Below are 27,992 nucleotides of genomic sequence, written 5' to 3'. Positions count from 1 at the left end.
TTACCATGGTCAGAAGTACCTCCAAAGATCATTATGCTGGTTTTGGCCAGGGTAGAGTTGATTTTCTTCATAGTAGCTCCTATAAGGCTGTGTTCTGGTTTTGTGCTGGAAACACTGCTGCTAAGACAGGGATGTTTTTGTTATTGCTGAGCAGTGCTTACACAGCGTCAAGTCCTTTTCTGCCTCTCGCCCCACCTGCCCTACAAGCAAGGAGGCTGGTGATGCACAAGAAGTTGGGAAGGGACACAGCTGGCCCCAACTGACCCAAGGGATATTCCATACCATATGATGTTATGCTCAGCACGTAAAGCTGGGAGAAGAAGAAGGAAGGGAAGAGAATCTTCAGAGTGATGGAGTTTGTCTTCCCAAGTAACTGTTTTGTGTGATGGAGCCCTGCTGTTCTCAGGATGACTGAACACCTGCTTGCCCATGGGAAGTGGTGAATGCATTCCTTGTTTTCCTTTGCTTACATGGCGCAGATTTTGCTTTACTCATGAAACTGTCTTTATCTCAACCTATGAGTTTTCTCACTTTTGCCCTTCTGATTCTCTTCCCTATCCCTCTGGGGGAGAGTGAGCAAGTGGCTGCTGGCTGGTGTTAAATCACAACAGTCAGTAAACTCTTCTGAAATGTTTTAACAAGAAAATGCTATCTGGAAGCAGATGTTTGCTGTAAGAGTGGTTCCAAAATTTCAGCATTCCAGCCAGTTCAACATGAAGCTCCAGGAGGATTTTTGTATTTAAAAAAAAAAAAGTATTAATGAAAGAATATATGAGATCAATTTTTAATTTTACCAAATATCTTCACTTTTGCCTGGTTGCAAGTACCTTTGGAAATAATTTACCATTGCAGAGCACAGATTTCTGTATTCAAACACATCTCACCCAAATCAATGGTAGCTGCTATATGCTGGGCATGCTTTATGCAACATTGACCTGCTTCAGTGTGCCTTTGCTCTTCTGGAGTTTACTGCCTACAATGTAGGCAAGGATCAGCCCTAAGGCTTGCCCTATTCTAGTTTCTTATAAATTGCTTTCAATTTCTGAGTTGTCCTTCAGCAGTTACTCTCTGTAGTAACCTGTTAGTAGTTTGCTATGTATGTTAACTCAATTATTTTCTAAAGTCAAGACCCTGGAGTGTGCTCTGAGATAAAGGACATGGAACAGAAACAAAATAAAGATTAATGCAGAGTAACTTGTGTACTTGAGAATGCCTCTTCAGAAGAATCCACCTGTTACATAAATAAAACCTCAGGAATACAGCGCTGTTATTTTGGAGGTGGGGGTGAGGAAACAAAAAACAAACCATGGAGGATTACCCAAGCATAATGTGTGTTTCCAAACCCTTTGCAAGGAATGTAGCCATAGTCCTCAAGCACACTTCAGCAGCCAGCCAAAGTGTACAAGGGATTGTCCTTTGACCTGCTTGGTTTTTTATTGTCAGAACATCTCTTTGTATGATGAAATTGTAAGTAGCAGGAAACCTTAAACTACAGGAAGCAATGAAATGAGTTGTCTTCTCTGAAAGTTCTGAAGGCTTTGGTAAGTTCTCATAAGCTATCTGGCTTAAATATTAACTATCTTCATGGCAAATAGCTGCCCTAAGGAGCTCTTGAGTTTCTTCTGTTTGTTGGCGGACTTGCTCAAGGAGTTTGGCCATTTGGCTTTCTCTGAATTCTAACAAAAATTCTGGATCTGAAGAGAAAAAACAAGTGTCAGGCAAACTGCCATTTCCCCCTGTATTTTAATGCAGATGCTTAGAAAGCTTCTGTTTCAGGTCAGACACAATTGATATTACAGTGTAAAGTATGAATAAGGCAAAACGATATCCTTCTACCACATAAAGCAGATACAAATCAAGATTTCAGCTTGACTCAAGATTGTTTGCTGCTTAATTCTCCTAATCCAGATGTCTAAAGCTCAGTTGCCAAATTCAGCCTTATACAATAGATGCATACCAAAACATAGCAGGGGCTTAATTCTGGATCTAAATATGTGGAGAGATATGCATTTATTATGGTACTATAACTCATCTGTACTCCTATCCAAACCAAAAAAAAAAATATCACCAAAAATGGGAAAAAAACTCAAGGAACAGAATTTCGAGTATGAAAAATATGTGAGGCTTCCCAGCTTTAATAGCAGCTAATCACACAATTTCCTTGTTTGTGTGCTTTATCAGAATAAACTAAATTCATATTTGAAAAGCTTGTAAGCTGCATGTAATGCCAAACATTCTTATATTGGATAAAAACAGCTGTACCTGTTAAACAAACAAACAAAAAAAAATCTCTGCCTTTAAAAGATGATACACTTAGTAACTTAAAAACCAGGTAAAGTAACAGCTACTCGGGGGATTATTCTGTTTGCTGAAGCGAGCAGAGTAGTGCCCAGAGGAAGCTGCCAGGCACTGTCATTTCTGTGACACAGCAGTGCTTGTTTTCCACTGAGAGGAGCAGGCAGTGCCTGGCAGCGCTCCAGGTGCTCAGCCGAGCAGGAAGGACATACCTTCTCGCAGTCTGCAGAATGTGGAGATGCCCAGCTGCTGAAAGCGGATCTCTCGATGGGTAAGAAAATTCTTGAGGTAGGCCTGAATATCTCTCACATGCCTCTTCAACAAAAGCATCATTTTTTCTGCATAAATGGGAGAATTAACAGCAGCCTTTAAAACACTTCAAAAACTGATTTTTGTAACTATGTAAGATTGTTAATGACCCATCTACCCAGCTACAACTAATGTTACTGCAAAGATTAGCAAATTACTTCCATGTAGTACAGCCTTTAAAGGTACTGCTGATACTTCAGGTAAATAAAACACTGAGTGGACAGCTGGTCCTCGTGTGAGGTAAGTGCTGATTTACAGGCTGATCAGCCTGCCATGAACCCACCCAGGAGCGATTATGCTGTTGGACTTTATTCAATACTTGAGAGTCTGCTCTGTTGAAAATCCTCAGTGGTAGAATTGAAGCACGTTTGTGGTTTCCCATATTGGAGACTCATTATGGACTTCAGTTTCTCTCACATCTAAGGATTAAAATCTAACTATGCTTTTCTAGAGATTGTGGCAAAAATCCAAACACATTTTTCTTGCAAGTCTTAAAGGCTCTCATCTGTGTGGGACAAGTATGTTAAGCATAAAACCTTTTGTTTTCTGCAGGTAAAAATAGCATTGTTTTCATTCTCTCTCACTGCAACTTAAAAAAATACAGGCTGCATTCTTAAAAGCCACTTCACTACTCCTGCTAATCTAGTCTAGAATTACAACAGCAGTATTTGGTTCAGTAAGATGTTTCCTCTTGTGGTTCAGGGAGCAGGGTTGATCTAAGATTTTGGAACACAACTGCCCAATTTTAAGTGTCCCTAGCAATCTCTGCTTCTGTCTATGGAGAATGCCATCATGTTCTATGTAATAAGGAGGGTTAAACAGAAACATACAATATCTTCCTTTGGTAAGGGGTATTTTACACTTTCCCACTTTCCTACTGAAATTGTTTTTAAGGATCTCAGAAGTGGCTACAGACTAGTCTTGCAGCATGATAGTGTTTGAAGATGTCAGCCAGCACCTGGATCAGGTCTGTATGTATGGCCCATTTTCATCCCTGGGCTTTCTCGTGCACTTCAGCCTTGGTGTATGTCTATTTCAAGGGTGACTGTCGGTGATTTTTGTAGAGACCACATGGAGGATGCTGTGGGAACGTTAAAGGTTGTTTGGTGCCTAACAGTTTTTTTTTTTTTGTTTCTTTGGGAAAAATGCTCATTTCACTCCATCCAGCCATCAGTCTCTGAAAGCACAGTTAATGCTGTGTGACAGTTACCATGACCTATCATGTGCTGGATGATAGAGGCAGCTTGAAAAGATGGCTCAGTATGTTCCAGTTGGCCAGCCAGTCTCACCAAACACTTTGTCAAGGGTTCATCCATCCATTGGACCATATGTAATGTGGCTCCTGGAAGACAGAAAGATGAGAGAGTAGGCTATAAACAGAAACTCTAGTGATGAAGAAATGAAGGTGAGAGGTCTGCCAGAAACCATACTGCCTCAATACGAAATCTTCATGCAGCTACGGAAGTGAAGCAAGTGCTGAACTTGGCAATAAGTATGTTTAGGTTGTAAAGAAAGGGTCCATGCCCTGAGGTTATGGTTTCAGTGAGGCAGGGTAACGTATCTGATTCACAGAAAGGCTAGTGGACTTTTATTTTGTTGAGTTTGTGTTCTGGAAAAATGGATCACTTCACGTACAAGATAGATTCTTGCCTAGTGGGCTTAGTCTGTTCACCTCTTGAAAAATTAAATGTGACATGTTGCCAGTTGCATGGCAGTTACATCAGATACAAGAGGAAAAGTTTGACGGAAAATATCCAGTGCTGGCACAGGCTGGGAAAATTAACACTGATCCTCTTGCCATGAGGAGTGCTGTACCTTCCATGGGTATGAATAAAATCTGTGTGCAAAAAATTGAAAGAGCCACTTTGTATTTTAGTCTTTTATATTGTTTTTTGCTATTGTGAAATTAATTCAGCCAGAGAAACTGGGCTACATTACAAATAAACCAGACAGGCCATGTACAGCAGTGAAGGTCAGCACAAAGAATTTTGAGTAAAAAAAAAAATAAAATAAAAATTAAGCAACTCAACAGAAGTGCAACTACCAGAGCCCATGTGTCCTGCCAGTGAATTGGATCCTGCTGCTCTTGAAGCTTATGGCAAAACCCTCAGTGAGTTTAAAGGGAAAGACCTGGGCTGTACATCCACCTATGCTTCATTTCCTATTAGGATTAATAAAGGGTATGTACACTCCTCAGATTAAGCCATTTATGGTAGGGCTGCTTCTCTACCTTGCTTTGCCAGCTCAGCAAGGCAGGACATCACATAATGAAGAGAGTCTTCTTCCGTATTGGTGGAAAGCATGGTCTGGAGGAGACCTTCAACACATGGGCTCTCAACAATTCTCTGCAACAAAAAAGAGATTAATGTTCAGCATTTCCATTATGTTCTAGTGGTGACTGAGGACTTCAGAAGTATTAAACAGCTCTTAGCAATACTGAGGTTTGAAACATCAAAACCAGAAATGTCTTATTGCAGATCTACCACAACAGGGTGACAAACACCCTGGATTGTTCAGAGATCACCTGATTTTAGGTGTTTCCCAGGGCTCACTCTGTCAGTGGGATGTTCTCAAAGAATCAGCTAGGTTGGAAAAGACCTTTAAGATCATGAAGCTCAACTGGTACCCCAGGACTGTCAAGTCACTTTTCCAAAGTGAAATTCAGTATGCCACTAGATAATCACAGAAGGATCCACCTTTGTACAAATGCTGTCCTGGCTGCCTACACTCTTACACCTTAGTAGATCCTTCACATAGGCAAAGCCTTGTGGATGAGGCCACGTAGCCACGTTTTTTCTCTGCACTACCTTTGCACTACCTCGGCCCCCCCCCCCCCCCCCCCCCTTATAACCTGCTGGGTGTAGAGGAACTGCAGTTGTTCCCAGGGGACCTGATTAGCATTAAGGTCTTGGGGAGACAAATGCTGTGCATCTGCACAAGGCATGCAGGCTGAACACAGATCACTCTGAGCTCAGAGAATTTCCTGACCTATTGCTGCTGCACCAGGCCGTTATGTTAGTATTAAGCTGTCATCTGGTCAAGTCTTGCTGTAGAAGCGAGTAAGCTAAGTGCTCCAGGGCAAAGCACTGGGAAACGTGGAAGTTTTTTCAGTTTCTCTTATTTGCCTCCAGGGCTTTGAAAGCTTTCTGGTGTTGAAATGCTCTGATCTGCAGAAATATGAGGTGACCTCTCACTAGCAAATTTGAGTTCTGTTTCTGAAGAGAAATGTTATGACATAAAAATTTCTGTGTATCCTGTATGTTTTAGGTTGAATCTGCTATCTGCCAAAAGTGTTGGAGAGCATGTCTCTGTACTGGGGTATGTGTTTTAGAGACCGATTTAAAAACAGATAGAAGACTTAGCCTGTGCTGACCTGGATTAAAAGCACTTGAGAATGAGTCCTGAATGAGTCACCTGGAGGTGACCGGTTGCTATTGAAGTTGAATCACAAAGTCATCAGCTCTCTGGGAGGTCCTAAAAACGGAAGCTGCTCACACCTCCGAGAGGGAGCTCAGGTATTTATCAACAAAAGGGAGTATCTCTTTTGTGTGTGTGGGCTTGTTTTATGGTGCAGTTTTTAAACTTGTTGCTTAGAGGTTGTAGCTGGATTCAAGACTTGCCTTTCAAACTCCCACACTCTCTTAGTGTCCTGCTGGCATAAAAACACTACTTTTTTCCTCTTGTGCCAAGGGCTCTTACGTGTTTGAGTGATGGTTCCTTAGAATTGACCGTGGAAACCTGTCATTCCCACTCATGTCTGTGGGTTCACTTGTGCATTGAGAGCTAGATACTCTGTACGTTATGAAGCTCCCTGTTGATAACAGAATATGTAAAAAATACGGTAATTATTTTAAGGCAAAATTTGAAAGGATTGAGCTTTGAGTTTGAGGGAATCTATTTCCCTCCAAAAACAGGTTTCAAAAATTTAACTATCAAAATTTCGTATAATTTTTACATTAGTAAAAGTGAAAAAACTTGGAAATAGTTTTTCTTTTGGTTAGCTTAAATCTCTGGGACTACTGGTAAGTAGGTCATGAACAAAGGAAAAAAGAAGAATGTAAAAAAAAGTGTACCAGAAAGTGGGGCAAAGCAGAGACAAGGATTTGGGTGGGATTTCCACCCCCCAGTATTGATTGCTACTAGTGGCACTGTTTGATCAAGGTACATCAATGTATATCAATAACTGGGGTTATATTTAATAAACTGGGATTGAAAGTACATCAGTGTTTGAACACCATAAGTGGATAACCAAGGGCTGATGAAGAGAGTTAGGAAACAAGGATTTAGTTTATAACAAACCTCAGTTTTCCTAGATAGTTCCTTTTAATAAGTATGAAATATCTTTGCTAGAAGTATGTTTTATACCTATGATGCAGTCATTCAAATTAGGTAACCAGTCACAGGAAAAAAAAATCAGGTATTTCTTATTTTCATTAGCATTTTCTGTATTGCATTGAAAAAATATGAATAAACCCTGCTTTCATTATGGTGCATCAGGTCCTTCTATTCACACAATTTTGTGTAGAGTATACCTGGTACATGTTTCATTATATTATCTTTCTGTGGGTAATTCTGATTTTATATAACCATATTAGCAACCTCCCATGGTATAGTTCAGTGAAAAATACTGGGCACCTACCTGTCTGTTTTTGGAAAGGCTCAGGTTTTTGATGATACACGCAGTATGGCCAACAATCACAGGGTCTGTTTTATGTGCCAGTAGTAGCATCCCCAGGCTCTGTAGCAGCTCAGCACATGCCAGAGTGTCCTGACAAGAGCAACCAATATCTCAGTTACATCCACTACGGTCAGCACACCGCAACTTTGGAGCATGCTAAAGATAGATCTTAGTTCATTTAAACCAACAATGATTCAGCTGGGTCCAGTGCTTTTTCTCTAACAATATGGTCTGCTGACTGCTACTGATCTACAGAGCACTTGCTGTCGAAAGCTGGAGTCTTTAAGGTTCGGTAGTTTATTTTTATTTGCATCAAACACTTCTCAGAGCTTGCTGGTTGCTAAGCTTGCTGGTTGATCCTGACTGGAAGAAGTGGTCAGAATAGGTGTGAAAAGTGAAAGTATGTGATGAAGTAGCAGCAGAAGTGTGTCCTTGAGTACCTCAGCAATGAACCTCACCTACAGTAATGGACTGTATGTTTAGATCAGTTTGTGATCTGGCACTACTTTAGGAACATGTTCTGAACAACATCTTCTTGAGTTTATACATACATTTCTCTGCTCTGATAGATATTTTAGAGGGAGGGACTTTACTGAGTCCTCTCTCTGAATGCTGTCATCTTCCAATTGCCACTCATATTAACTTTCTGAGTTTGGATTACTGTCCAGGTAGTTCCTTCAATAATAGTATGGATTAAGGGGGCACTGCTCTTCATAAGAGAAAAGTTACCTCAACAGGCGTTGAGGTACAGAGGTACAGAGTTAAAAGCAAAAGATTTCCTCTTGGGAGCATTTTTTCTTTCAGTCTCTTTCCCTTAGGAATTTGAGCTCTTTATGCAGTTCTTACGTTTCTTAGCAATGAACGATATTAATTGTGCTACTTAGAAATTGAGACACATTAGCAAGAGTGTTCAGTGTAAAACAAATCATCGGTCCTATATATAGCTGAGAAAAATCACATCTGAAACCTGTGAAATGTCAGAATCACTGAAGCAGTGCAGAAAGGCAGATGTCTTCAAAAATAACTTGAAGTTGCATCAATTTTTTACTTAGGTTAAATTGCAAAAGTGGATCTTATTTTCTTCTCGTATCAGCTGACATCTTTGCTTACATTCATTTTAAGCACTGTCACAACCAGCAATCCTCAAATAAAACATGAAAATAGGTGGAAAGGGCAATGCTATGCCCAAACTCAGGGAATTTAATGCAGACATGCCTGTAAATTTTTGCTAGTTTTATTTTTCCTTTTCTGCAAAGGCAGAAATAATATAATCTTAGATAATCCAGTTAAGTTACCATTGATGACTGTTTTCTGTGCTTTTGGACGAAGTGTTCTCTTTTCTATGTAATCCCATCAACCACGGCACCCTAATTTGATTTGCTACAACCTAAGAGAAGGAAATATTCTACAGACTATAAATGAACTTTCTAATATATAATGACTTCCCTGACAAGCACTTCTGTTTGTTTAGGACCTACATTAGTAAGTGGCAGTACTTCAAATTTTGCTGAACTTCTTTGACTGGTGTATGGCTGGGATCCAGATTTTGTTCCATGGGTTTGTCCTGCGCAGCACGAGAGAATCACGAGAAAACTCTTGAGTAAAAATGGATTGGGTGGTGCAGATGGATACTGATCTAACTTCTCCCAAGATTAAAAAATAAATAAAATAAAAAGATAGTAAAAGCATTCCAGCAGCAACTGTGCTTACAGTTGTAACGCTGCTTTTGCACCCCTTATCCAGGGATTTCTTGCCAAGAAAAATATTATCCTCCCTTTTCCAGGCAGCAAGATGGGAAGGCAAAGTTATTTTGTACCTGCAATGGGAAGGTAGTGGCATCAGCTGGAGAAGACAGACTCCTGTCACTCTGACTTCCAGGTCTTTGCTCCAAAGAATATGATTTAAAAGGCTGTTTTCTCAAAAAGCCTGACTCTCTCTCTAGTATTTCAGGGTTGGGCTGTCCTTGAGAGGACTGAAAAAATTTCCCCTACAAGAGGGAATTTTTCCAGTGCTTGCTGAGAATTGCTGTCAAGAGCCTGGCCAGGGGATCACAAAAAAGGAGTTTAAGCAGAGAGAGGAGCTCCTGTGAAGCATTCCTGGGGGTTTGCTTCATAGTAACGAAAGGGCAGATGAATTCTGCCCTATTGTATCCTGTGTAGTATTTGTAATAATTCAAGCATCACTTGACTTGGTTGTAAAGGTTAGCTTTGTTCAGTGGCTTGTTTTCCAACAGCTGTTCCCATGGAGAAGTCCTTCTTTCACTCATGAGAATTCAGCCTGAATTAGAGAAAGAAACCTTTTAAAGGTTTGAAAAACAGGACAGAAAAGGCATGGAGGTGGGGAGGCAGGATATGAGTAAGGAGAGGTCAGCCTCTTCTCAGATTGCCCAGGGCTTGCTTGCACAAAGCAGCAACATTCACTAGTCAGGGACAGCCATGTTTACTCACTAGAACAGATTTCAAGATGTAGCTACTTCTTGCTGGAGAATAAACCCTCCAGGGTAATGCTTTGCTTTCCAGCCTCCTGCTGCTGACCCTTTTCCCCCCATGAAGAACAGGCTATCTCACTGCTGGTGTGACAAGGCTGAGCTCCAAGTGCCTTTCTTCCTACTGACACGACATCCTTTGTTGCTGGGGGTTTGAAACACTGGTAAAGACATGTTTTGGGATCAGGGAGGAAAGGATTTGTGGGTACTTTTTGCTGGGAGAACAAAAAGTGCAAATGGTGTTTGGGATCAAGAAAAGCAAATGAAAGTGAGGACGATGTCCCAGCATAATGCCTCATACTGAGGAACATTTTCACAGGGCAAATAGCTTTCAACTAACTTAAATGTATTTCAATTGTAAGCTTGTTGAGAGAAAATTGTGTTTTGATTGCATGAGGCAGTTTGACAAGCGAAGAGGACGTTTAATGCTAATGCAGCCAGCACAAAACCTGGGAAGCCACAGTGGCTTTGAAAAGCTCTTCTCTAGTTGCTGCTTCCCAGGCATTGTGTTTACCCATTTTTTCCATCATGTCCCAGAGTCAGAGGAGGGGCAATTTGGTTTGTACTGTGCTGGGTACAAGCAACTGTGGTGGATAACAACAGGCCTCCAACATCCAGAGAAATTTCAAATCATATTGAGTGTATTTCAGCCAGGAGAAGCCCATAAGCCCAGCTGTGATTACTCATACTGTCTGTCATTACTGCTTAAAGAAATGTGGCAGGAAAGGTTCTCACTTTTAGGATTTTTTTTGCTTTATCTACCCAAACTCTGCCTCTCTTAAAAGGTTGTTGTTAGCTTAAGACACCTCTCAAAAACCTTTCACATCCATATTGCTACAGATGTCCAATTACTGTAACAGAAAAGCACATTTGAAAATAATAATAATTGGTCAGTTGCTACTTACTGTTTTTGCTGTTTTATGTGGATGATGAAAGTATAGCAGGACTGTCTGCTTTTTTTATTTGCTGTAGTTTATTTCTCAACAGACTTCTTCATGTATTTGCATAGTATTGCACTCCTAATGGTGTTTACCATTGTAGACAGTTGGTGTTTACCAACTGGTCTGTAACTAACAACATGATGAGACACAAGAAAGTCCTTGTGAATTACCATTAGCTCCCCTGTCTTGATCCTAATTCAAAAGATGTTAAATTTATGCAAATGTGTTTTTGAATTACTGTCCATATAGGGAAGTGATATATTTTTGCACTTTATTTTGCACTGATGCTACTTTAAATGCACGCTCTAAATTAGTTTCTGTTTTCAGCATGTGAGGAAGCTCTGTAGCCAAGGAATAACTTCCTCAGCTGCCCCCATGGTTGCTGTCTTTCATGGTGCTATGCATTTATCCTGCTCTTTGTACACCCATCTGGAGACCTACAGTCTGGGGACAAAGGGGACCTTTGCAGGGTAGTGTCCACACATCCAAGGAATCTGACACCACCTCACCCGCTCTGCCCTCCCCTTGGTCCCCTTATAGGAATTCTGGTTACAGGATCCTTTAGATCCCACTCACCACAACAGATAGGCTCCTCGTGAGTGACAGTGAAGATGTAGCAAACAAAACTTCGTTATTTTGGGTGGGAGAAAGAGGGACTGAGAAGTCTCACAGAACTTATTGGTCATTCTCAAAATGCATTTCATATGCAGTTTTTGCCATAACTGAGTGTTACCCCAGATGGTGGCCAGAACTACTCTTTCCCCACTGGTCTTGGAAAATGACCTCCCCTACCTGGTTGTATGGGTGTTCAGACAGTATCCAGAGTAGAGCGATGGAGGCTCGACGCACATCCTCATTGCCAGAAGCCAGGAGAGCGCACAGCTTGGGCAGGACATCCTCAGCAACCATCTCGGCCTGGATGTCCACTGATTTGGGAAAATGACTGAGGTCAGTGAGCTTCAGAGCACTGTGAGACATTTGGGCCCTGACACAAACATCTGACTGTGCTTCAGTGATGAAATCTGAGGGGTCTACCCAACCTCCATGGGATTGGACAACACTGGATGTTTGGTTATAAAAATAAGCCCTCATTTGTTCTGGCTCCTTTTGCCAAAGGATTAGTACAGGCTTGAGAGCAGAACATAGGTTTGGGCACCCTTCAGTTTGCATTTGAACATCAGTAAGAAAAAATTAGGGGAATTTTCTGAATTCTTCACTGGCATAAGGTCCAGTAAGAATGTGGCATCTTCTGCTGCACAGACAGAAAGACTTCCCCAAACACCACACATCTTGCAGAGTTATGGTTAGCTAAGGGAGAGGTCAGCCATCCCAGATGAATCCTTACACCCCACTTGTCTCTGCAAAGTCAGAGAGGACTTTTGGGCACTAAAAGGCAATGCCAGAGCAGCCAGCAGATGGAGCAGCAGTCCTAAAAGGCCAAGAAGATCAAGGATTCTCGACCACATCAAGGAGGAGCACAGCTGTTCCTTCACTCCCTGCTCCATTATAATTATGACTGCTTGAAAATTAAGCACCTCTACATTTTCTAGATGAACAACTCTTCCCCTGGACCCTAGAGCTATAGTGCTGAGTGTGCCAGTCCTCTGCTTTCATCCCCTGAGTATGCTATAGAAAAGGATCTTGGGTATTAATAGGATTCTTGCAAGATGATGACAAATGCTTGGGAGAAAATGACATTTAATGATAGACAGATTCAAGCCCTGGGAGAAGGCAGGTCCCCACTCATGTAGCAATTTCAGGAGACGTTCTGTCCTGATCAGGTTTAATGCTTTCAAAACATGGAAGGGAGAAAAACTTAAGTTGCAAAGGCTCTGTGCAAAGAAGGCCTCTGCTGTCTCTCTCACCTTGTCTAAATGCTTCCCCTTGCTACCTGAGCCCTCTGAGGCAGATTTAGTTACTGTATGCACTGCACCTCCCTTTTCCCTTAACATCCAACAAAGTGTAGAAAAGAGAAGTCTCTCTTTTAGTACAAAAGGTTCCCAGCCCACTGTGCTCTCTCTGAAAGGCAGAGAGAGGATGAAAAATAGCATACTTTATCTCCAAGATACTGCTTACCACTGGTAGCCAAATTCCGTAGGCAAACACATGCCTGGCTTGAAACCTGCTTGTGCCAAAGAGTAAAAAAAGAAAAAATGAATGAGGGAGGAAAAAAAGAAGCAGTTTCAGTAATGCATGTTCTTGCCTATTGCACATAAAATAAACACGACAACACTAGCAAGCTATTGCATTATCTTCAGAGAAAAAATCTGGGGAAATTATTTTTCTTTTATTTTTTCAAAGTTTTGATAAACTTTTTTTAACTTGCACGTGTATCGGTCATCCTATTGTTGATGAGGAAGAGCCAATGGAGTTCAGATGTTGGTTTATTTTAAAATGTCAGATAAGTTAGAGGAAAATTGAATTAATTTATCTCATTTTCTTCACATTTTTTTCACCTTCCTCCTACATGGAACTTAAGGTTCCACCCTTAAATCCTGAATGGTGGCTTATTGAAATTTCTTTGATGTGGCTCCAACAAAGCAAAATTTTCAAGATGTTATTCTTTGAAGCCATATGAAAGTTAAGGATAGCAAAAAGGAAAAAAGCTAGCATAATAGATGCTTCAGACGCCTTCTATCAGACGCAATAATCAAAGATCATTGAGAACCTGGACAGAGCTCTTCAAACATCTAGTTTCAAGTTTAAGGAATACAGGTCATTCTAGTCTAAAGGAAGTGTCCAGGGCTGTAGAACAACTTCAGTGACTTCCTGTCTCTTTCTCTATACACTGACCTTGTACAACCTATGTATCTTCTAATATATATGTCCTTTCTCATGGGAAAGATGCTGCATAGGCACCTGTACAGCAGAAGAGCAGAATTGTGCAAGACTAAAATGAGATGCCCAAGTTTACAGCTCTACTCTGACACTAAGGTTTTACACAAAGAGAAAGCTACAGCTTTACCTTGTCCACAGAAGAGGATAGGAGAGAGATAAGTGTCCGCAACAGGAATCTGCTGCTGGGTCTCAGCATGGCTTCATGGTACTGAACGTTGGCTGCCACATTGCTCAGAGCAGCACAGCTGTAATACTGCAGAGAACAGAGAAAAAAAGAGAGAGGAGGTCCCATTGGTGCCATGTTGAGGATGACAAAAATAAATTGGAGAAATGCTCACACTTAGGCCTGATGAAAATAAAGTACTTTTTCATCTTAAGGGTGTTTTATTGGTTAGATGTGCTTATTAGCCTGAGTGAGCTTCCTCCGGGAAAAGCAATGCAAACTGCTATAGCTATGACAGCAGTCATGCTGTGGCAACTGCATGTTGTACAAGCCCTTTAGGACGCTGGGTATTTGGGAATATACTGTGCTGCTGCAAGGACACTGCTGCTGGCGCCTAAGTTAGGTCATCTGCATCTTCTTGTATTGCATGTTTACATTTCCTTACTCAAACTGGATGTAGTCATTTCCATAGCATGCCAAGACATTGTTTTCAAATGATTTAAATATTAATGCTAGGAAGAGTTGTATATATATGAGTATGTATTATTAGGGAGATATAATTAGAAGAAGCAGCTTGAACTGCATCAAAGAAAATTTTAAGGTGAATCTCAGACAAAGCTGATAATGCTGAAACAGTCTGTATAAAGGAATTCCAGAAGCTCCATCCTTTCAGACATTTAAAAGAACTCTGAACAGAGATAACAAAACCAATGGAGGAAACAATCCTATTACTACTCCAAGTACTACTTGGAGGACTGAATGAATGAACTAGTGGATTTTAAGGTTTACAGCTCTGATTCATAGTTTTTCATCCACATGCTTTGAACTAAGACTGGTGCTCTGTTAAATGTATAGAATCATAAAGAGGTGTCTGTGATAGGCATAAAATAGGAGGATTTCCTAAACATTTACAATAAGAAAAAAATCTGTACAAGTTAAGCCTTCTCAGATCACTTGGTAAAATTGCTTAGAGTAGAAGATCAGGGTTAGGATGAAAAACAAACCCAGCAGAGGAAGAGGCCTATCTGCAACTTCTCTGATGGTCTGAAACACAAGAAGGTAACCACATATTTACTCTGTGCATGTGTCAGTGTGCTGGCAGATGCACTTCTGCATCATAACCTTTCTCTTGTGGAGCCAGACAAATTGAGTGCTTTGAATACATATTATCTGACTGCACTGAGTTTCATCGAGATGTTTTCACAAGTTTTCCCACTTCTTGAGTGAAACCTTCCCTCCTCTCCACCTTTTCATTTCTGCATGCTGTGGTTTGTGCTATCCTTACGGTCATGCTGTTACTGTTTAAAAATCTGACCTGTTTGAGCCGTACCTGCACTTCTGAGTCAGGAGATTCCAGCAACAAGGCAAGAACTGGTAGGGCTCCTTCCTTGCATAGGACCTGCTGGATTTTCTCTGCCATAAGAAAGTGGGGTGGGAAAAAAAAAGTGCTGTTAGTGTCTTTCCCCTTCCCTCCTTCTCAGCTGAAGGCACCATTCAAAAGGGATATGCACAACTGCTGAATTTTAGAGTGCTGATGCTGTCCAAATATATGCCAGTCAGTGTGACTGGAGAGTATGTAATTTAGAGCTTGTGCCAATATAGCAGTATGCAGACATTTCAGCAAAATGACTAGCAGGCTATCTGAGCGATTAAGCCTTTGCTGGCTGTATGCTAAAGACTGTCCTGAGATTCTGAATTGCTGAGAATCTGAGAAGCCCTCAGGTATGATAGTGACCACAATTTCATGTTTAAAAAATCAAAATCTTTAAAATTTCTTAAGAATAACATAAGTGTAATAGCCATCTGTTCCTTTCCCTTATATAAAAATAAGAGACATTACTCATAACTGTACCATTTTGCTGTGTGAGATATTGGTATCATCTAGACAGGGGAGACTTACTGTTGGTTTGTTTCAGAGTTAATGTATGGTGTGCACATATTATTGCAGAGGATGAAAAACTGCTTTTGCTAAAGCTGTTTGCAGATATCCCAAGAGCTTTTAATGTCTGGCCCATAACAGTTATATTTAACGTCTTCTAACATCAAGTTAGGGATTCAAGTTAAATGTTCCTAGAGCTTGATCTTGTTGGCTAAGCTTCTGAGATTGCTTCAAAGTACCACCAAATGTAATGCTAACTTTTTAGATCAAGTAATTTCTTTAACAAATCCCTTGGGATTAAAAAAAATCAAGCCTTTTTATTTTGGTACTAGGCAAAAAAGGGTCTGTGTTAGCTAAAGAGAAGCCAAACTTAAATCATCAGCCTAAGGTATCAACATGAATGTCATATACAAAGGAAATAATGTGTTGCTCAGGTATGCTTTTATTCTTGCCTTAATCCTTTTCAATTACTTTTTTATCAGTGAGAAATCTTCTTTCAGCAATTTTAGATAAACCATTAGTGAGAAAGTACCTGATTGTGTAAGGTTGAGAATAGCACCAACTGCATTTTGTTGGACTCTAGGATCATAGGAATTGGCAAGAGACAGTAGGGGTGTAATTCCTTGAGCAGCACCTATAGCCTCTCGGTTGGACTCTGGAGAAGAGAATCAGAGAAAGAAAGAAGACATTGCCATCTTACTGAGAGCCACTAGCAGTACAACTGGAAGGACTAGATTTCCTTTAACTTTTTTTATTCTTTAGTATATATCAAAATTTCTCTGCATGTGCAAAGGAAACTTAAGAATTCCAAGAGCCCAATGGAAAAGAAACTAATTCATGAATTCTGTATTAGTGATAGATCACAGCTGATTCAATGCTTTTGTGACTGAGATTTAAAAAAAAAAGGACCATAAGTCCCCTTAAACAGGTTAGCAAGGTGTCATACATTGCCTTGTACCTCTGTTATGTCTGATCAAGTTGTTCAGTGTGCCAACCAAAACCTACATAAACAACTGCAGGGAAGACTGAATTAATTTAGCAGAGTACATTCAGGGTCATTTTCTCTCTTTGAATGTGCCTGTGTCACTCTGACAGCTACAAACAATGCAAAGTTTTCCAAAGACAGAATTTGATTTAACCACTGGAATTTGAAAAGATGCTTCTTCTCTGAAGTGGTGATGCTTCCTTGCATGGCAGTGTATTAAGCTGTACAGTTGTATCTAACATCCTGGAGTACAAGAAGAATTCAAAAAAGTATCAGCAGAGTACCTTGAAACACTTGAATGAAAAACTGGGAGGAAAAACCTTAATACTATCAAATTAACTATATACTATAAAATACTATATAACATATTTATATACCATGTATACCTTGTATATAAGTATATTACATCTGATAGTTATACTGTGCTATGAAATACAATATGATTTAGAAAAAAAACCCTCTGTCTAGTTTTATTCCTTTTGTTTTGGACTTACTGAAGGTAGCCTCAGCTGTGTTGTACAGAAGAGAATCTTTCCATTATGCTCTTCCCTGCCCCTCTACCATCAAAACAAATAACCTGCTGCCACACTGAGACAGCTATGGTCCTTTCCCCTTTACTGTCTTGTTTATATCTACAAATTATCTATATTTGTATCTTATAAGCATTCTGGTGGCACAGTTTTGAAAAAATAAGGTGGTGTTGGCAGTGGTGTTCTTTGAAATTAGTGTGATTTAAATGAGAATTAGACCAATGAAGAGTTATTTTAATATAGTATTCTCCATATTATTTTATAAAAGGCCAAGTCCATAGTCTACAGCTTCTATTGTTTAGATGAGCCAAACTTCCACTGAAGTTTTAGTTGAGCACTGCTTCATTTTTGTACATTTCTAGACAGCTTGCCAATGGCCAGTGTCTGGAAGTTTGCTGAGAGAAACATGAAGCAGAAAAAAAACAAGAAATATGAACGGATGAGCTCAACTTTTCAGGTGCCAACTAACTTAGTTAAGAGGAAAAAAAGTCATTCTTTTTATATATGGAGCCTATCTATAATGGAGAACAGACAGACACAGATAATCCAGTATATTTATTCACATATACTTCAGCCAGTATTAATTTAGTCCAGGACAAGTCGTTTCTGCCTTCATATGAATATTTTATGCTCAAGAAAGTCTTTTTAGAAGTGAACCATATCTTTAAATGCTACTCTGAAGTGGGGAAATCAGTAACATCTACTCAAGTTTGGTTTTAATAACTCACCTTGAAACGTGTATTTATAAATTATTTCTATCCATTCTCTGCCACTTGTGTGCTTGAAAGTTCTCGTGTTGGTACAATTTTGAATGTATTCTACACCAGAAAGCCAACCGTATCCTGGGCTGCATCAAAAGGAACGTGACCAGCAGATTGAAGGAGGTGACCCTGCCCCTCTACTCTGCTCTTGTGAGACCTCACTTGGAGTATTGTGTGCAGTTCTGGTGTCCTCAACATAAAAAGAACATGGAACTGTTGGAACAAGTCCAGAGGAGGGCCACGAGGATGATCAGGGGACTGGAGCACCTCCCGTATGAAGACAGGCTGAGAAAGTTGGGGCTGTTCAGCCTGGAGAAGAGAAGCCTGTGTGGAGACCTCATAACAGCCTTCCAATATCTCAAGGGGGCCTATAGAGGTGCTGGGGAGGGACTATTCATCAGGGACTGTAGTGACAGGAAAAGGGATAATGGGTTAAAACTTAAACAGGGGAGGTTTAGATTGGATATAAGGAAGAAATTCTTTACTGTTAAGGTGGTGAGGTACTGGAATGGGTTGCCAAGGGAGGTTGTGAATGTTCCATCCCTGGCAGTGTTCAAGGCCAGGTTGGATGAAGCCTTGGGTGATATGGTTTAGTGTGAGGTGTCCCTGCCCATGGCAGGGGGGTTGGAACTGGATGATCTTAAGGTCCTTTCCAACCCTAACTATTCTCTGATTCTATAAATTGATCTAGTTCATCTAAATCCTAAACTGGGACAGAAATCCTCAACACTGATCAAATCTCAGGAAGCAACCCAACCTATGCACTTGCAGGACCACCCACCTCTATTCTATTTCTAGCAGATGCCTTCCTATCTAGTTTGAAAGCTCCTTGAGTGCTTAATTTGAACTACTTGTGCACAGAAGTACACTTAAGAAAGTGTGCAAGGCATTATGTGAACATCCTCTCCAGAGAATGAAGTTAGATTGAATCTAGGGTGGCTGAGAGTTCCCTGTGCTCTAGGTTAAAGACTTAGTGCCTTCAGGACTAAGGAATGTCCTTACATCCCCAAACAAGTTGCTTTCTCTGAGGTCTGCTTAAAACAGGTGAAGTGATATCTTTCTGCGGATCTTCGGGATAACTTCACTGACCATACATAAAGTCCTTCTAGTGCCAGGTACCTAAAACTTTAGTGATGCCATGCCTAATTTAGGCATTTCAATGAGGCAATTTGCAGTCCAGACAAAGTAATGTAGCATACAGAGTTCTTAACCTGACCGGAATAATATGCAATGCTTAAAAATAAGTTTCAAAGGAAAAAAGTCTTTAAAAATGGCAAATAATCATACAAGAATAAAATGTAAATCAGCACTTTCATGTGGTTGGATCCTGCTTATGCACTCCCCTCAGCAACATAAATACGCAAATCAGAAAATGACACTTGTACCATGCTTCTCTCAGCCTTCTGGGAAATCTGACTGAAACTTCCCAGGCTGGAGAGGGAAGCTGGTGAAATAAGCACTATAGGAAGGGAAATAAATGTTATTCATGGTTGTCATACATGCCTTTACACAATCTGTACAGTAGAATTATACCGTTTTCAAAAGATAGAATAAGCCAGACTGACCTGATAACCTTTCTTTTGGTAACTGTGGTTTATCTGTCTGGATGCCAGGAAAATATCTATATTATGATATGAAATATGCATAGTTAAGTAAGAGAAGTTGGTGATAAATGCAAGTACATGATGGATAAGGAACTGACTAAAAGCAAGCTGGCAGCAAATTTTGAAAAATGGAAATTCCACATACAGCCTGAAAGGAGGCTATATGTGGAATTCCACAAGGACTGGTCTCTGGTTGGCTTTGAACCAGAACGTTTATACAATGGTGTGAGCATAGCACTGTCAGTGCAGTGGATGACTAGAATATTTTGCAAATAACAGACAAATTATAAGACGGAAGCAACAAAACCAGAATGAAACCTTACAGTACAAATGCAGACAAGTGTACTTGGAAACATTCATTGGAGACCCTTAATTAATTGGTGTCTGCTGGAAACAGCAGCAGAGGAGGAGAAAGACTAAGCTGATTTACAGCTGCAGCATGACAGTATCACTGTCATGCAATCACAAGAAAAACTAGTGTTATTAAGAGAGATACTATAAAACATATTTCCCTGGATGCCACAATAGAAGATACAGGTAAGACCTGAGCTGAAATACTGCACATTTCTGGTGACTTCTATTTCAGAAGAGATAGAAGTGGAACTCCTGTACCTTTTATGTACATCTTAAGACTGTAACAATGCCTGAGCTCTGTGGTATCACAAAATAGCAGACGCAATTCTATGTTCTTTTTCTGGAATATGCAATTGACACCCAGAAGGACTGTGAAGATGAATGGAGAGCCTCACAGAAGGAGTCTTAAATGAGTTCGGTTTTTTCAGTCTAGTAAAATGAAGGAACCTCATAAGCATAGACACCAGAAATGCAGAACTACAGAAGCAAAAGCCAGTGTAGATGCTAAATAAGATAAGCTGGTCATGAATATACTTAGGCTGGAAATCAGAAAAGGTTTGTAATCATAACAGAGTGAAGGTCAGAAACACTGAGAAAAAAGATCTTAACTGGAATCTCGAGAGGTTGAATTTATGACGTGGGAATACCAAAATTTGTTGCTGCGTCTTATTGACTCAAACTAATTGCAAATAGGTTGTTTCACGTTAAAATACGAGGTAAGAGTTGAATGAAATCACAGCAGAGGATAAAGGGAAAGCAAGGCACACTCACCTGAAACAGCCAAAGTCATGATGCAGGCACAGGAATTACACTGGACAGTGGCATCCTCTGACTCAAGCAGATCCAGAATTGGCTCAAGTAAACCCATTTGGACAACTAATTCTTTGTCAACTATTTGTAAATTCAAGGAAAAATGGACAAACAACAAAAATAAACAGTTAATGCCTTTGTGAAGATAACGTATTTTCCTTTGATGGCTTTGGGGGTCTATACTATGATTATGCAACATAGGCTAAAGATGGGAACAACTTGAAAGGCACTCACAGTCCCCAGCTTGGTTTGCTTGATTCCTCTGCAGACTCATGAAAGAGTGCAAGAGGTTCTATTTCAGAAAATCCCAAACATTTCTGGTAGCAATTCTGGTTTCAATCATGAGGTTCATTTTGAAAAGTGAAGCTGCTGCACTATTTTTTACTTGTAAATAATTCGCAGCAAGATCCTTTAAAAAAAAAAAGAAAAAAAAAGCTAGCTCTATTGAAGACTGACCCTGTCTTTTGCAGTTATGGGCTAGTGCAATGGCATATCTGTTGTGGCCCAGGTGCCAGGAAGCAAAGTAGTTGATGCAACAAGGACTCCATTGACATGGTGTGGGGACGCATCCTGTCTATCAACATGAACTTTACTGGGAAATTTTTCATGTGCAGCTCCCAGATCCTACATCAATTACATTTGTCCTATTAGCTACAGAAGAAAGGGAATTTTATAACATGATCTTTTTACTTTTTTTTTTTTAAATCTGCAAGCAATTTAAGACCAAGGTCCAGTTAATAAATAACAAGAAAATAAGCACTGTCTCATAGGCAGAATGTATTAATAACAGCTGTATCTGTTGCTTGAAAGGCTAAGTGGTGGGCTCTTGATCCAAGAATGAAAATTGTATAGCTGTCCCCACAGCTTTGGGAATAATTTATCAGCCTTTGCACACAGACCCAAGATCTCTTGCCACATGATCTAATCTAGCTGAAGGGATGACATGAGCTGGCAGTGTGCGCTCATAGCCAATCCTAACTATTCTATGATTCTGTGTGGTATATCCTGGTGCCACTAGAATCCGTCTGGTCTGCAGATAGAGATTCTCACATTTCCTATCAGGAACACAGAAAAAGGAATTTGGATTTGTGTAGACCTGGCTATGTAGATGTGCCCTCCTGCCTGACTGGCTGAAGAGATACTTTTTCACCTGAAGAGAGCATATGCTAATTACTCACTATTTCCTTCCAGCAAGAAGTTTACAAGGGACAAAGAAGTCATCTGCTGCACCTCCAAGTCAGCAGACCTTAGTAACGCATAGAAGGGTTCCAGATGCTCCACAGGCAGGGAGATGTTCACTGAAGGAATGAGAGGAAATATTCAGGAATCTCATTGCTCACTGAAGTCACATTTATCTCTTGTTGGTCTTAAGCCTCAGGTGTTCCCCTATATAGGCTGAGAGGTATTCCCCTTCATTTAAATCTGTTGCCACTAGCAAAACAGGGCAAGTTTCATGAAAAGAATTTGAATAATCAAGTACTTCAAAAACATCACGGGAAGGGAAGCAATTTGCCTTGCTGCCAAACAAGTCATTCAACCCCACAGGAGCTCCTCATGTTGAGATTATCTGCACTTTCAATCCAGAAAAAAAAACATGTTATAAAGCTATCAAGCCAAGTGTCAGAATTCTTTCCTGGAAGTAAATGTAAACCAAAACAAATAAATAAATAAATAAATCACAGCCTGCTTGTTGCTGGGATTCTTACTTTTTTGTAGGACCCAAAATCTTGCTAGAAGTTGGTTTGGCATATCTAGGCTGACTTTCAACTGTTTGTAAATTACCTCAGAAGCCAAGTGCTCCCATGTAACAGTCAGGACAAAGAACATCTGCTTCATAATTTTCCACTACAATCTGGCCTCTACAGCTTTGTCCTCTTACAAAAATGACATAAAACCATAAATGTTCCATTATGTCCATTTCCTTCCACCATATTTTGATCGTGCTGTTCTCAGGAGATTCAGTATATATTGACTCTAACTACTTTGGGTTCTACTGAGTTTTACAGAAGTATTACAATTACATAAATGACAGTCTTTTATAATCATGACAGAGATCTCCTCATAGTAAATCCCAGACTGATTCTGCCCACACGCACATGATGGGATTTTCATTTTCCTTAGCAAACAACATAGTATGAAAGAAAAAAAAGTAAGAGAGAGATATTTGATTAATGAATCAAAGGGAGTTTCACAGTGGGAAATAATACTTTTGTTTATAATTGTGTGAAACTTTTCTAGTGCACTGAGGTAACTTACTGTGCTGACTCATATGCAAGTAATAGAGGGCAGCAGACTGCTGTAAACCTGCATTTTCTGAAAAGGCTAAGGTCCTCAAGGCTTCCAGAGGGTCCTTTCCACGGGGTGACATTTCAAAACCTAAAGAGGTACAATGACAGCATAGACTCAATCACACCTGTAAAGGGATAGTTTACCAAAAGAAGTTAAAAATTTACGGGCAACCAAACACATAAGGATTTTAGCACTGCAACAACTCCATAGAGCCCATCTATCCTTTCTCATGTTTCAATGAGCAACAGTAGTGAATGAACCTGGAATAACCTGTGCTTATCAATGCCTTTGTGAAGCTCGCAAAGCTAGTGATTGGAAGCAAGATAAATTATAACCTTTAGACACTTTTATGTTTTACAATATAAATGCAGGTGTTCTTGTTCTCCATAAAAATCTTTATATTTTCCTGAATCACAGAATATCTTTGTTAAAATATATTTACTGAACATGGTATTCTTAGATATATAAAAAGAGTACATATTTCTAATTTACTGCGTTTTAAGTTCACCATGTTTCCTATCCTGGATATTACAATAGAGGATTTCAGGGAACAGCAACATAGTTTGCAAATAGGCTTGCCTCAGGCTCAGATTTGTAGAATGAGTCTACCTGGTTTTGAGTATGATAGCTCCCCTATGATAAACCAGATATTCAGCAACAGCCATCAAGCAATAGCAGTCATGCATGACTTCTGTAAGTCACTATATAATGTCCTTATAATGTGTAGAATGGAGCAGCAGAGAGGAAAAAAATATGAGCCACTGAACCACTGCTCAATAGTATAAACTGTTTGAAAGGTAATGAAGTATAAATATATAAATATAATGAAGTATAAAGGTGGAGCACACAACTGTAAGATATGTTTTCAGAAAACAGATTAAAGCAGTGCATTAAAGATTGAAATATCTCTGTGAATAAGATCTAGCTACTTTACCTCTTATGGGATAAAGAGATGAGAGAGACATGAGGGATGTGAGCTTTCATGCCTCACTGAAAAATTCAGCCAGTATCTCAAGCCATTAGAAGCTGCTGACATATCAAGAGTAGTAAACTCCTACTTCCAGGATTAGGTAAGTGGGCTTCACAGAAGAACTGCTTCATATAGAGGTCAATTTTGTTTAATAATTAACAATACACACAGAGGGAAGGACTAGCCAGTGTGCATAAGGTTTTGGAGAAAAACAAACCAACCAAATCTCTTCATGTGGTTTAATTCTGTTCCTTACACACCGACTATCTGAATCTCCCTCTTATCTGTGCATTTTTGTTTGGGAGAGAGATAAAGAAGAAGCCAATTAAAATCTTCACCTGCTATAATATCAAGTATTTGCTGCCCTAGCTAACAGTTGAGTATGATGATCAACCATGAAATCTATCCTTGCAGCCAAGTTGTCACAATGTTGGCTCTCTGCTTATTATAATTTGTCCAGAATTGAGCCTGAGTTTGATCCATGTTGCAATAAACTACACAGCTGAGTGCCAAGGTAAGAGGCAAGTGTCTTGTTTCTCTTTGTGAAGCCTCCATCTGTTCTGGCAGCAGGATTTGATCACTTGGAGAATTAAACTTGGCTCTTCTTCCTGGGTGCTGTGTATGTCCTATCATGGACATTGGGATCTCCCTAAAAGCACACACTGCCATCTGTGTATTTCTCTCACAGAAGCTCTAGGCTCCCTGCTGAGTATCCAACACAAAGCAGGCTTTTCAAGGCCCATCTCAGAGATTAAAAGATTTTTCAAGGAAACATATACTTAAGTCTTTTCAGGAAGCACCAGTGAGTGCCACAAAGGGTCATTCTGGCCTCACCATTTTTTTCCAGATCACCCCTTCACTGCTCCTGATCCATCAACTGATCTGGGGTACTGCCAAGACAGTTTATTTATACAGTCAGAAGTAATCTAGCCATTAGAAGAAAAAGTTCAGCCCTGGAAGATCTCCATTGTCCATCAAGATGAAAGATCTGGATATGGACTTTAGGATTTAGACAGTGCTTAATGTACAACAATTAGTTGACTATATAGACAGAGCAAGACCCCCCACACTCATAGGGTAGTGTCTCCAACTAATACCAGCTGAGTCTAATGAATGCGTGTTCCCAACAACCAGCATCTCAACAATTATTCCAAAGGTTGTTCCATGACAAAGCATTTCAAACAGCATTAACTGTCACACCAGGGGAAAAAAACATCCCTTCTGATCTCCATCACAAGATAGTTTTATGTTGCTGGAAAGGCAAGTAAAGAAATAGTAGTTTGTGTTCCACACCCTTCACACAAAGGCTATGCAATTTTGTGTAGTAGCTTTAGCCCAAAGTTGTTAAAGCAATATACACAAAGAGCTGTGAGTCAAAGCAAAACCAAACAGTGGCCCAACCTAAGCTTGAGACAAGGAATGTTTTTAGGTTGGACACAACTGACAAAACACACTAATCCAAGGTGATACTCTGTGACTGCAGGAGTGAAATAGTTTTCCTATTGATATTATTGTGTCCTAGGACAGGATAGAGAGAACATCACAAATGGATCTACAGGGGAATTAGGCAGGCAGCCTATAAAGCAGGGGATTTTTTTGATTCAAGTGGAATCCCATGATTGTGTTTAAAATGTTTGCACAAAAGCACTTAGGCAGACCAGTTGCTTAAAATTCTGTGAGCCCAATGGTGCTTGTCCCAGGGCAACTTCCCCATGCATACATTGCAGCAACTGAGCCAGGACCACACTGTGATTTGGCTACTCACAGCTCAGCACTCATGTAACATCCCGTGTTAGTACAGCTTGCTTCCAGCTTTGTGACTCCAGTGACTGACTTCAAAATTTAACTTCAGCTACCAGGAGGACTCACTTTTATGAAACCTGTTTACCTGGATTATGTAGTAACAGTGGTGGCAGAGCAAGAAAGTGACTGACCATTTCTACCTAGACACAACTGTTGCATCACTTGAGCTCTTGGTGTCCTGTACTCAAAGAAAATGCTCTATAGCTCTGGCTTTCCTACATCATCACCAAGCTGCTCTGTGCTATGCCAAAGCAGTTCAGTCGACAATCTCTTTTCAACCCACAAAATGAACCTCCTTGTTCTTTCACAACCCTTTTGGAAAAAACAAGCCCTCTTACCTGTTTCAATATGCTGCAGAAACTCCTGTGCTGTCACCTTCTCATGAGGCTGCAGGATGGGTTTGTACAACTGCCTGGCTTTAGAGCTGTTTTGTTTTAAGCAGAAGCATTTGCTTATCAGAGTTAGGCATTCCTTGATGCCCTGCACGAGGTCAGAAGACATCCTCTGAACAAAGGCCATGAAGTCCCGCAGCAGCTGCATGCATCGTCCACACAGTTGACCCATTCTGGCTTCAACAACAGCACAAAGCAAGAGGAAAAGGAAGGAGATGGAAACAAGTTTCTTCTCAACTTGTCCACTTCTTGCATTAACTTACTGTCTTAGTGTTTGTCCCATATTACAGATGTTAACACCACACCGTGAGCAGCTGTTGTAAGCAAACAAACTTCTGCATCCAAACAGGTACATTGCACAATATGCCTGGCTTTTGCAGATCTCCCAGTCTACAAAACATTATTTAAAAGGCTGGGCTGGAGCAACACTCAAACGCCCTCCCCTTGCTTGAAGAAAAAGAAAATTATGACCTAAGCACATTTTGTGGAGAACAAACAGAGTTTAACTCCTGGAGCATTCACCAAAGCCTTCATGCGGCTAGAAAACCTCTGGGATAATGGAAAAACTACCTCAGTTTTTGTAAGGTAGCTTTCCACATGAAAGGTAGGCACCACCTTGTTTGCATGTGTACAGGCTGCAACTGCCAATGGGAGAGGAAGATCAAAAAAAAAAAAAAAAAAAAGGAGCATGTGAACAGGTTTTTCCAGTTTTCGCTGGAGCAGAGACCGGAACAAAGGTCTTGTTGGACAAACAGCTCTTAGCCCAGCACCCAGCCAACTGAGACTTTGCAAATCAGCGAGAAGAGAAAACCGGAAAAAAAATAAATACAGTGACCAAATAATTTAGAAGTATGTTTTCCTCCTGTCAGTCAAATCCTGCAGAGTGGGCTGAATAAGCCAGCAAAAAGGAGGGTGCAAAAACCATCTGCAGTTTTCATGCAGAAAAAGGTAGCAGAAGGAAAAAGAGCAGTTCCACTTTTGCTCCATCCATTTGCTTAATTCACCAACCTGGTACATGTGCTCACCCTTTGTTGAACAGTTTTACAAATGACCTTGGCCTAACTAGTGAAGTGTCATTTGTAATATTCTTGAGATCTCCAGTAAAATCTGGTTTAAGATCACCCTTTAGGAAACGAGTAGGTACAGGTCTGCTGTTGATCACTTTTATTAACTTCTCTTTATCCATGGATTTGATGGATTTATTTTAACTATTGCATATGATATAGTTATTGCCAAGTTTTAGCCTCACTGTCCTTTAATACATCTTAAGTTAGTAAATAAATTGTGTTTGAAAATCAACCCTTTGTTCTGCACCCATCCCTAAACACTGATGAACAGGCTAACCCAAATCTCACTGTCTGTCCAGCTACTGCTATTTCTTCTTACTTACACTTCATTCCCGTGGACACAAATACTATGTGGCACAAATAAACCCACCTAGAACTGTAAACCAAAAGGTATGAGACCTCTGTTACACAATGCAATCATTACAAAGCATCAAGACTTTGATTTTGCTTTCTACTTCTTTGACCAGTCTGCAAAACCACTGGGTTCTGATCTCTGTCTGGCTTCTTAATACTATCAAAAGTGAGGCTAATACTCCTATTTTCTCATGCTTTTAATAGATAACTTTTAAAATATAGGGAACCTGTGTGACTGTCAGGTCCTGCTTCTGCCACTGCTTGCTTTTCACGTTTTGTGCATGATCTTCTATCCTTCACCTTCCATCCAAAAAGCAGTAAAAGTGGCAGTTCATGGGAATCTATCACATGCTCTGTCTCATGCTCTGTGCTGTCTACAGAACTCTTAAGGTTTAATTGTTGTCAGATCTTTTCCCAAGGTAATTTGAACTGTACTGCACTGAGATGAGAAAAAAACAGGACTGTTTCAATGAGATACTTGTTAG

At 40.1% G+C, this 27,992-nt stretch overlaps 1 protein-coding gene across 2 annotated transcripts; it reads right to left on the bottom strand.

Moving 5' to 3' along the window:
- Window positions 1–619: 619 nt before the first annotated feature.
- LOC101873372 (vacuolar protein 8-like) lies at window positions 620–26,687 on the bottom strand. Of its 2 annotated transcripts, none has more exons than XM_031053996.2 (14): window positions 26,033–26,687; window positions 22,889–23,008; window positions 21,811–21,930; window positions 20,594–20,713; window positions 16,121–16,243; window positions 15,040–15,122; window positions 13,674–13,799; window positions 12,785–12,833; window positions 11,501–11,634; window positions 7,244–7,372; window positions 4,835–4,949; window positions 3,815–3,946; window positions 2,508–2,633; window positions 620–1,694 (listed from the first exon to the last, which is right to left on the bottom strand). In XM_031053996.2, the coding sequence occupies exons 1-14, from the start codon at window positions 26,256–26,258 to the stop codon at window positions 1,573–1,575; spliced, it is 1,725 nt and encodes a 574-aa protein (XP_030909856.2). In that variant the 5' UTR covers window positions 26,259–26,687; the 3' UTR covers window positions 620–1,572. The 2 variants fall into 2 exon arrangements, with proteins under 2 accessions (XP_030909856.2, XP_005154822.2); XM_005154765.3 differs by having other exon boundaries at window positions 12,785–12,830; window positions 26,033–26,686.
- Window positions 26,688–27,992: the final 1,305 nt, after the last annotated feature.

The sequence above is a fragment of the Melopsittacus undulatus genome, chromosome 3 (assembly GCF_012275295.1).
Source record: "Melopsittacus undulatus isolate bMelUnd1 chromosome 3, bMelUnd1.mat.Z, whole genome shotgun sequence".
In the NCBI taxonomy this organism is placed as follows: domain Eukaryota; kingdom Metazoa; phylum Chordata; class Aves; order Psittaciformes; family Psittaculidae; genus Melopsittacus; species Melopsittacus undulatus.
This window is presented reverse-complemented; position numbering and strand designations above follow the sequence as displayed.